The following is a 12,035-nucleotide window of genomic DNA, read 5'->3' on the forward strand; positions in this document are numbered from 1 at the left end:
TGCTATGCAGCCTCTCCTATTCACCCACCACTCACATCAATGTCACTGTGTGCCCTGTGCACAGACTGCTATGTAGCCAATCCTATTCACCCACAACTCACACCAATGTCACTGTGTGCCCTGTGCACAGACTGCTATGCAGCCTATCCTATTCAAGTGAACTTGGGCCCAAAGCACCTCTCCCCCCACCCCTTACCGGCTACAGGGATGGTGCCACACCTATCTCTTGCATTGATGATGTCAATACATTTTTTAGTTCTTGCTCAGCTTTAACCTGACAGTTCGAGGTGAAACAAAGTGCAGGTTATTTCTAGGAGTTTCCACTACACAATGATGCAGTTTTCATGAAAATTGGTTCACTAGTTTTTGCGCCAACTTGGAAAAAAACAGACGGACACAATGGGCCAAATGTAGTAGGGTGAGAGTTTAGACAATGTGAGAGTTTAGCTGTAAGCTCTCACACCTTTTAAACTCTACCAATGTAATAAAGTCCGAGAACAGAGCAAACTCACATGTTTTTAGACTAAAAAAACTCTCCCGATTAACTCTCATCCAGATGTTTTCCCATATTGAAGATAAAACTCGACCAATGTGAGGTTACTGCTAAACTCTCACATTTTCTAAACTCTCAGTCTATTACATTTGACCCAATGTTCTTATTAGTATAGATAAATATCAATATATTTAAGCACGTAAGGTACAAAAATTATGGTAGGAACAAAAGGGATAAATGTTTAAAAACTGTGAGTGACCCTGCAAATTATTGACAGCTGGCATAAAGAAATGCTACAGGGAATAACTTAAAACATTTCATAATATAAATTAATTTCTAAAACACCATCATTTTAATTTCTAAAAAATTGTTATTAAAAATCTAAAGCATTCCTTTCTTTTTAACTGCATTCTTATTTTATTCCAGTTATCATAAAATGTATTCATTCAGACATTCGTTTTCCTTATAACGCATTGCCAGGGGTGATTTTTCTGTATATCCAGAAATGTTCCAGATTCACTGAATCAATATAGTTATACAATGCTTTAAGGCGGGGGGAGGGGTATGAATCATTTGGAAGGACACACTGATGAGGACTATGTGCTACCAATGTAGATTCAGGAAATGTGTTCTTACAGTGGAAAATGATAATACAAACAGCATTTTCTATATATTAAAAATAGGAGCCAGACAAACCCTTTTGACTCTCATGATGAATGAATGCATAAATCCCATGTGACACACGCAATATGGACACAATACAGATAATCATGGCAGATGGTTATTTCGGCTCAAAGACAAATAAAATAATTGTATAAAATTACTTAACCCCCAACTACAAATTGCCTAGAACTTGAAAAAAATACATTTTGAAATGTAAAATGTCCCAAACCTTAAAAGAACTTGATTAATTCAGGAGAAAATATGGAGGCGCAGAAACGGGATGAGGGGGTCCAGAAACGTGAGTGCAGACATAAGGGAACGTCTGAGATGATATAGGAAAGCATACAAGAGGAATAAATAAGTACAATTTGGAGGTGTGGACATTGGGCCCTGATTCAGCACAGGCTGGAATTGCAAAGCTGCGCGCAAGCAGCCTCCTGCTTGCATTACTTATCCGCGCTGCGTCCAAAGATGAAGCATCGTAATATCAGCCGGCTAAGTGAACCATGGTGTCATGAAATCTGGCCACCGCATTTGAGAGAAAGAGGCCAGGAAATCTCCGTCGGCCGACGGAGATCTTGGCCTCGTCCCTCTACCCCGCAATGGCAGTGAGACGCCTGCATTTTGGGAAACTGAGGCCGTCACCGCCCCCTCCCGCCCACAAACAGCAGCCGACTGTCAATCACAGTCTGCTGCCAGTCTGCATGCGATCACGCAATACCCGTACTGCACATGCGCAGTATGGGTCCGGTGCCTGCGTAGATTGCCGACCATCAGGAATCTGCGTTCAGCAGTACACTTACGTGCACTGTTGAATAAGGACCATTGTCTGTAGCTAAAATCTACTTTCGAGATTATTTTATCTGTAACATCTTTGCTATTTAGTTTAAATTATTATTATAATTACTAGGTTGGAGAGAAAGGTGTGTCTTTATATTGGTTTTTGTTTAAGAGATTCAGCAAAGCATACAGTACCACACTTCCATTCTCAGTGCACTATAGGAAATCATTATTCACCTTTGCTTAGGGCAATGCAGCTCTGATTATAGTACAATGGAAAAACCTGCGTCCTCTGCCATAAAAAAAGGGAAGAATTTGATCTACACATCCAAATCCATGAAATACGTGGAAAGACGCATCACTGCTGGACTGGCCAAATGTAATACTAAATAAAAGTACAGATGCACACTTTAAGCACTGCGGGTATGCTAATGATGATAGGAGAAGTCTACTATAAGCCAAACATACAACTTCACTCATTCCACTGTAATCCTTTAGTAGAGTGTAATTTGAACTAAATGACTAACACTAATATGAACTATGTATTGTGATGTTTTTCCCTGCAGTACTGGTTACATCTCTTACAAGGAGAAACTCATTTAAGGTGTTATTTCTGGTTATAACACGTCACTCTATAATAGTCAATCACAATACAGTATAGCAGTGGTTCCCAAACTGAGTGCTGTAGCACCCTGTGATGCCACGGGGAACTTGCAGGGGTGCCATATACCAAATCAAATTATTAATAATCAAAGTGATAGGTAAAACCAGTGCTGGTGGTTGCTATTCATAAAATACTTGGGCAAAGAGAACGCAACCCTGTCCACCACCTCAAAACTGCACCTAGGGATGGTAGGTATGCACTAATCTTCAATTTAATAATGTTTGCTGAATTTCTCAATAAGAAACTTTTGCCTTAGTTGTGTCATAATACTCTAGGGCGCTGTGATTCAAGGTAGTGTAGGAAGCACTGCTGTATAGAAAACATCGTAAATCTAGAAATGTTTTTTAAAAAACTTGAAAATTGGACAAGTGATCTGAAATTGTTTTTAGCTATCATGGAATGGTAGAACGAAATATGCTCTTGGTGATATGTACTTAAATGAAAGTGGATCTCCACCTTCAGTCATATATTCTTTATTATTGTTCATTTGTATCTGTTTTTCCTATTACCCTGGAATCCAACTGTCTTTGTATTGGATATGTTTGTATATACACAATAGCCCTGCCATTACTTCTAACCTCAATTAAATTGAATGTCCATGGAAGAAAGAATTGGCTGAAGATGGATTTCTCCTTTTTTACAGTTGCTGATGCAAATCAATAGATATTATTATAGTAATTTAGTTATGATATATTTTATAGATAATGTAATGTATTTATTTTTATAATTAATTTTTTTATTTGTTTACACACTCAAGTTAAGTTTTGTCTATGACGCCCATTTTTCTGTTTAGTGGCACATTTTTCGCCTGTTGACTTTTATGTCCTTTTGGTTTTAGTCTGAATTTACTATTAATGAGCTTGCATTGTCGTTTATATTTTCAGCGCCACGTGTGATGAAAGCAGAGGCGATTGCAAAATGAAAACGATATTTTGCAACTAAATATTTAAGATTCCCGTCCTAGATATGTAATGATAAAACCCAACACGCAGCGAATGAATGTGTCTGTGTAATTGGAAATGTCAGCTGTTAGCAGTGATGTAATGTGATGTCAGCCTGTCATGAAAACTGCCATCCTGGTGATAATGTCTTTCTCTCTCTTCTTCTGTATGCTTGTCTAGTCTCGGCAGACACCCGAGGGCGAGTTCCTCCCTCTCGATCAACTTGAACTGGATGTAGGATTTAGCACAGGGGCAGATCAGCTTTTTCTGGTATCTCCGCTAACAATCTGCCACGTGATTGATGCAAAGAGCCCTTTCTATGACCTGTCTCAGCGATCCATGCAAACGGAACAGTTTGAAATCGTTGTCATCCTAGAGGGCATTGTGGAAACGACTGGTGAGCTAATAATACTAGTCCAATCTTTCCATTCAATATACTGTACAACGTGTTGTATAAGCTCAAAGTCCTCTTATTACCTTTCTGTTGTGGCAGCACTAGGCAGCTTAAGGTGTCTAAAGTTACCTATGCACAGACCAGCCTGTAGGAAACTCACATGCATATGTATAAGTGACAGCCGTCAGGGGGTTCTGCAGGCAGGGGCCCCTAAGATTGGGGTCATACATACACAATAGAGCATATGAGGCATGACCCAGACGAATCAGCGAGCATGTTGAGAGGTAAATGAAGGTGAGTTTAACCTGTCACATATTCATCTGATCAGTATAATAAATTCCTGCCTTTTCCTTTAGGTCAGAGGTCCTCAGCTATGGGTGCTATGTATTTATTCTACTGCTTTCCTTATTAAGTCTCTAAGATAGACATTGTTAGTCTAGTTTTACTTCATCTATCCTAATCAGTTGCCTACTAATATGTAAAAGTATTTTAATAAAGAAAGTTAAATATTATAGATATGATATAGGAATGTGATTTAAGTGGGTAAATAGATTTATTTATATGTGTATGTGTGTATATATATATATATATATATTAGGGATGTGCAGGCTCAGTTCTACTCGGTTCCATTCGGTTTTTTTTCCCGAATCTTATTGGGTTTTAGCTGTCACGAGTTTTGGATAGCCAATAAGATTAGGTAAAAAAAACCGAACGGAACCGAGTAGAACCGAGCCTGCACATCCCTAATATATATATATAGAAGTTTGGTGAATGACCTGATATATCTGTCTGCAACGTTTGCAACAATGTCGCTCATGTGCACTGACATGCATGGACATGTCTGGACCTGCCCCCAGTCTGGGTTTGCCCAAGACCACCACCGCGCTGCCATTGCATTCATTTCAACATTCATTTCAACAGAGTGTCCCGAGCAGTGTGCGTCGACCAGAAATGGAACTCGTCTTCCACCGATTCCTTGCCACTGCGAAAGCGTGCAAACCAATCGTACACACATTTTCTACGCACAGCATCCTGCCCGTACACTTTCACCAACATTTAGTGCGTCTCCGTCTCCGATTTACCAAATTTGAAGTATAACTTAATGTTGTGTCGTTGCTCCATTCTGTTCGACGCACACTGCTAGGGACACTCTGTTGAAATGAATGCAATGGCAGTGTGGTAGGGACAGGTCAAGACATGTCCATGCATGTCAGCATGCATGAGCGACCTTGTTGCAAGCGTTGCTTACAGATATATCAGACCATTCACCGAACTTTTTAGACAGACCTCATATATATATATATATATATATATATATATATATATATATATACATACAATATAAAATTTCAGTATAGTTACCAATATTTTATGTGGGAATTGTGGTAAGTGGAGCAATTCAATGCAAATAGAGTCTTCAAGACCTCTGGGGCGGGTTGCATGATGTCACTCTTTGCATGCATGCTGGCATTATTTACACCTGTATTAATGAAAGAAAACGCAAAGGACAAATCTCTCTGTAAGAGCTGAGGGACGTCCAGGTCTATAATCCAGAAGTGCCTCTGACGTCCTTCTGCGCATGCTGTGAAGGACGCTGGGATCCGATTGGATCTCTCCCACTGGGGCTTTGCAAATAGAAGTCCCTAGGCTTCTATTGGGTAACGCCATGTGAAGATGGCATTGCCCTCTGCATCAAAGCCTCGGAATGTATTGCATTTTCGGGGGTTTTACTGCATTTCTGACATTAGTGCATCCCACCCATTTCACTTGGCAAGTGGGCATGATCTGGGAGGCTCATCTACTTTTTTGGGAGTGCAGGGTGTAGGTATATTTACTAAAGTGCTTATTATTAGAAGTAGAGACGTTGCCCATAGCAACCAATCAGATTCTTCTTATCATTTATCTAGCACCTTCTAGAAGATAATAGCTGGAATCTGATTGGTTGCTATGGGCAACATCTCCACTTCTAAAATCCTTCACTTTAGTAAATATACCCCCAGGAGGACTCCCAGTCATCCCTGGAGAGTAGGCAAATACAGTTATTAGATAGATAGATAAACGCATAGAACAATGAGAGAAGAATATATAGGCATTAGATTGATGAAGAGGAGGTAGATGTGAGGCCAATATAAATACATGCGATACATAGATTTATTTTCTTGTAATATTGTTATTCCTCAGTGTAGATGAAATTTGTTATTCAGCTTTTCCCCCCGGTGTTTAGTCTAACACTCACTGCTCCTATATCTATTTGGTTAATTTTCCTACAAATCCAATTTGGCACAGCCACGGCCACAGTCATGCTATAATAAACAATGGCTAATTACTTTTATGTAGCAAAGCTAGAGTGATTTAGTTGTGTTTTGTATTTCAGTGCATCTTGCTCATACCATCTGTTTTGAATTACATTTCTTAGTAATAGACCAACCATTTGATAACTCAGGATGAGGGTATCAATTTAAGCATTTTTGCTAAACACTTTTTGAATAAATTCAAGTTGCTACCATGTTTAGGGATGTAATGTTGCATAATTGTATCTATCTATCCGCACCCTACTCACTGTTAAAACTATTGTAAGATATTTGTATATATAGTATAGCATGTCAATGTTTGTTTTATTATTGGGCTAAATAATATATATGACGTAACTGACTATATGTAACTAAATGCATCATGCTGTATGTGCCATTACTCTACTGAAAGCTATCCTTCTTTATTCTGTCTGGATATGAGAATTCCTTTCACTGTGGGGAAGGGCAGTGCCCACAGGCATAAAGCTTCAGAATGTGATTTTCTTGCAGTCTATGCAGATTGTGAGATCTACAGTACCTACTGAGCCATTACCAAAGATGTGTCTGCGAATGGTATACGTGTGTGATTAATGGCATTTCCATGTACATCAACAGCGTTTTTTTGATTCATGATTACAGGATTTGCTGTGTGTAATGTTTTCATGAGGAAATCAAGCCTTTTTTCACCTTTCTTTTGTATAATGCTCAAATGAAAAAAAAAAAGGAAAGTAATGGCAAATAGATTTCAATATTTTAGATAGATAAGTAGATATTAGATAGATAGATATGAGATACCGTAGATAGATAATTAGATATGAGATAGATACATAGATAGATAGATAGATAGATAGATAGATAGATATGAGGTAAATAGATATGAGATAGATATGAAATAGATAAATATGACATTTAGATAGATATGAGCTAGATAGATAGACAGCTATGAGATAGATAGATGGATATGAGATAGATAGATATGAGATAGATAGATAGATAGATAGATAGATATTAGATATGAGATAGATAGATGAGATAAATAGATATGACATAGATATGAGATAGATATGAAATAGATAAATATGACATATAGATAGATATGAGCTAGATAGATAGATAGACAGCTATGAGATGGATAGATGGATATGAGATAGATAGATATTAGATATGAGATAGATAGATAGATAGATAGATAGATAGATAGATAGATAGATAGATATGAGATAAATAGATATGAGATAGATATGAGGTAGATAGATATGACATATAGATATGAGCTAGATAGATAGGCAGCTATGAGATAGATAGATTGATATGAGATAGATATGAGTCAGATAGATGGATATGAGATAGATAGATATGAGTCAGATAGATAGACATATATTAGATATGAGATAGATAGATATGAGATAGATAGATATTAGATATGAGATAGATAGATATGAGATAGATAGATAGATAGATAGATAGATAGATAGATAGATATGACATATAGATAGATATGAGCTAGATAGATAGACAGCTATGAGATAGATAGATAGATAGATAGATGGATATGAGAGAGATATGAGATAGATAGATATTATATATGAGATTGATAGATATTAGATATGAGATAGATATGAGATAGATATATGAGATAGATAGATAGATATGAAAAATGCAGACGACTGGCATCCCGAACAAGGTAAGCCGAGGATAGTTAGGTTGCAGCCACGGGGAAGGGGGGGGGTTAGGTTTAGGCTAAGGGAAGGGGGGTTAGGGTTGGGCATCCTCGGGGTGAGGTTAGTGTTAGGTACCTCCCGGGAGGATTAGGTTTAGCATGCAGGAAGGGGGGGTTAGGTTTAGGCTCCCCTGGGGGGGGGAATTAAGGTTAGGCACCACCCCAGGAGTTTTAGGGTTAGGCACCACCAAGAGAGGGTTAGGGGGGGACAGGGGAGGGTTAGCACTTACGAGCTGCTGTTAGGATGTCCTCCCTTCGGGCTTCCGGCGTCGATATGAGAATCGGCGGCTATTCAGCCATCAGTATTTCAGACCGATTCAGTGAGATAGATAGATAGATATGAGTTAGATAGATAGATATGAGATATGAGATAGATAGATGAGATAAATAGATATGACATAGATATGAGATAGATATGAAATAGATAAATATGACATATAGATAGATATGAGCTAGATAGATAGATAGACAGCTATGAGATGGATAGATGGATATGAGATAGATAGATAGATATTAGATATGAGATAGATAGATAGATAGATATGAGATAAATAGATATGAGATAGATATGAGATAGATAGATATGACATATAGATATGAGCTAGATAGATAGGCAGCTATGAGATAGATAGATTGATATGAGATAGATATGAGTCAGATAGATGGATATGAGATAGATAGATATGAGTCAGATAGATAGACATATATTAGATATGAGATAGATAGATATGAGATAGATAGATAGATAGATAGATAGATAGATATTAGATATGAGATAGATAGATATGAGATAGATAGATAGATAGATAGATAGATAGATAGATAGATAGATAGATAGATAGATAGATAGATAGATAGATATGACATATAGATAGATATGAGCTAGATAGATAGACAGCTATGAGATAGATAGATAGATAGATAGATGGATATGAGAGAGATATGAGATAGATAGATATTAGATATGAGATAGATAGATAGATATTAGATATGAGATAGATATGAGATAGATATATGAGATAGATAGATAGATAGATAGATAGATATGAAAAATGCAGACGACTGGCATCCCGAACAAGGTAAGCCGAGGATAGTTAGGTTGCAGCCACGGGGAAGGGGGGGGGTTAGGTTTAGGCTAAGGGAAGGGGGGTTAGGGTTGGGCATCCTCGGGGTGAGGTTAGTGTTAGGTACCTCCCGGGAGGATTAGGTTTAGCATGCAGGAAGGGGGGGGTTAGGTTTAGGCTCCCCTGGGGGGGGGAATTAAGGTTAGGCACCACCCCAGGAGTTTTAGGGTTAGGCACCACCAAGAGAGGGTTAGGGGGGGACAGGGGAGGGTTAGCACTTACGAGCTGCTGTTAGGATGTCCTCCCTTCGGGCTTCCGGCGTCGATATGAGAATCGGCGGCTATTCAGCCATCGGTATTTCAGACCGATTCAGTGAGATAGATAGATAGATATGAGTTAGATAGATAGATATGAGATAGATAGATAAATAAATATGGCAGAATAAGTGGAATGCCTTGTGAGTGCATAAACACCTGCTTCCTCCCACAATTCAGACTAGTGAGTATCACCACACTCTCAAACATACAGAATTACAGAATAATAAAACTAAGGTGCTGAAGAACATAGGATGGCGCTGGTGTAAAACATATAAAAATAGTATGAATGAATACTCAAATTTAAATGACGTCTGGATAAGAGTACCAAGCGGACAGTGAAGTCCTCTGAATATGACTGCAGTCCATTCAGAACATGATCAGGAATTCCTGAAAAAAGGGACATAGAAACAAATATCTAGATAATGTCACTGTATAGATCCCTAGTAATGAATAACAGGGTGTACCCCACTCAGTAGAAAGCGGGGGGGAGGGGCTAAAAACGCTCATAAAGGTTTCGTTAATCCTCTAGTATGTTCCCCCAAAGAAAAAACGGTCCAAATGGTGAAAAAGGGTGTACCCTACTCACATGTGCGTCACCTTCATAATACAGTGCACATAAATATTTCTTTTGGATAATATACTTCTCCTGTATTTCGATCCCCAAGCCTCCGTCCAGATATAGCAAGGTATCATAAACAACAGGAATGATGGGTTTGTCAGAATATTTAATTTATTGTAAATAAAAACAGCTTAACGATAACACTACTACAAGTAGTGGGCAGCAGATGGTAATAAACAAATATAACCTGAAGTGTAGTAAGTAGGTTCTGGACTTCCACAGACCACAGCCTCAGATAGCCCTCCTGTAGTAGGTCAATACATCAAGTGTTAGTGTCCCGCCACCAACGCGTTTCGATCTAACCACTAGATCTTTGTCAAAGTGTATGGGACCTACACACCAGAGCGGCAATAAATACCCAACATAATAATTCAATGATCACCAATTAAGAATCAATTCCTGTAACATGTATCCCGCATAAGTTTAAAGCCAGTCCTATGCATCCGCGGGGTGTTAATCCACGTTCCTGTCACTCCAATGTTCTATGACGCGGCGGCCTCCCGACTTCCAGGCCGAGATAGATAATAGAAAGATAGATAATTATATAGATATGAGATGGGCAGACAGATAGATGGATATTAGATAGACAGACAGATATGAGATTGATAGATATGAGATGGACAGACAGATAGATGGATATTAGATAGATAGATAAATAGATAGATAGATATGAAATAGATAGATATGAGATGGGCAGACAGATAGATGGATATTAGATAGACAGATAGATATGAGATAGATAGTTATTAGATAGATAGATAGATAGATATATAGATAGATATGAGATAGATAGATATTATATAGATAGATAGATAGATAGATAGATAGATAGATAGATAGATAGATAGATAGATATGAGATGGGCAAACAGATAGATGGATATTAGATAGACAGACAGATTTGAGATAGATAGTTATTAGATAGATAGATAGATAGATAGATATGAGATAGATAGATATGAGATAGATAGATATGAGATAGATAGATTAAAATGTCTGCATTGACCACACAGGGAAAGTGACTTGAATATTATGATGAAAGCTTCTGGTAAATAACTGCTGGCAGTAGCACCGTGTTGTATTATGATTAATCTTTGCAGATGTGGAAGAATATAGCTGTAATTTAGAATGTCCTGTAATAATGCACATTATAGATGAAAAGTACATCTTAATACGAGATCTGTATATTCATAATCATGTCATCACTTAATCTAATTGCTTTAAGGAAAAATAATGAATGACATACGATCTGCTCATCCCTGTGTGTCTGCAAATTAAAATTTATAGGATGAAGCTTTAGGAGGTGCAGTCTTCATTTTGGGAGTGCCTACAATGAATCAAACAGATCCGTATTTGATAAGCATTTGATGGATGAGATTAAATACGCTTTACTGCTAGTTCATGATCAATATGCCTTGTGATTCATACTATTGAAATAATTAATGATATTAACTGAGAGGTATTGATTATGTTATGGTTTCAGTACTTGCTACATGGATATTTTTTATAACACATTTACATATGCATTCAAAATACGGTGGTTGGTTGCAGAATATATTTTTAGTTATTGGTTTAATTTCTGTTTAATGACCCGCAGATTTTGTGCACGTAGGAGCAGGGAGCTCATCTCTTGCATGTGCTAATTGATAACTGACTGACCTGGCGGCGGTTAATACTACTCTTACCACTGCATGCCAGTGTTGCTGCAGAAGTGAGGATCGATCATCTGTGTCTGATTTTTTTTTTTTAGAAAATTGTACAAATCAAGAATTTCTTGCAGCAATAAAAAATCTTAATTGAGTCATACTCGTCTGGTCACTACAATTGGGAACAAAACCGGGTGAATACTCTGGTCTTGGGAAGCAGCATGCAGCCTCTGGGGCACCAATTTACCCCAGTGATCTAGACAGTACTCCTGAGATACTCCAGACCAGCGCCGGAGCAGGGCAATTTTCTGCCCTGTACCAGCCCTGCCCCCTGAACATGCAGCATCATGACGTCATGACAAGCACCAGGAGAAGAATACAGCCCTAGGGTTGGCCATTGGTATAGTTACCATTGATGGCAAAATAGCAAGTGGCCATCGATTG

The 12,035-nt window shown here is 38.2% G+C and overlaps 1 protein-coding gene across 1 annotated transcript in view; it reads left to right on the top strand.

Annotated features, from left to right (window-relative positions):
• KCNJ3 (potassium inwardly rectifying channel subfamily J member 3) overlaps positions 1–12,035 on the top strand; it is a 250,129-nt gene that overhangs the window by 27,965 nt on the left and 210,129 nt on the right. Inside the window, exon 2 of the mRNA XM_088462014.1 lies at positions 3,722–3,938. Coding sequence (XP_088318140.1) covers positions 3,722–3,938 — 217 coding nt within the window. The remainder of the gene's footprint in view (positions 1–3,721; positions 3,939–12,035) is intronic.

This window comes from Taudactylus pleione, unplaced genomic scaffold (genome assembly GCF_031769625.1).
Source record: "Taudactylus pleione unplaced genomic scaffold, aTauple2 ptg001137l, whole genome shotgun sequence".
Classification (NCBI taxonomy): domain Eukaryota; kingdom Metazoa; phylum Chordata; class Amphibia; order Anura; family Myobatrachidae; genus Taudactylus; species Taudactylus pleione.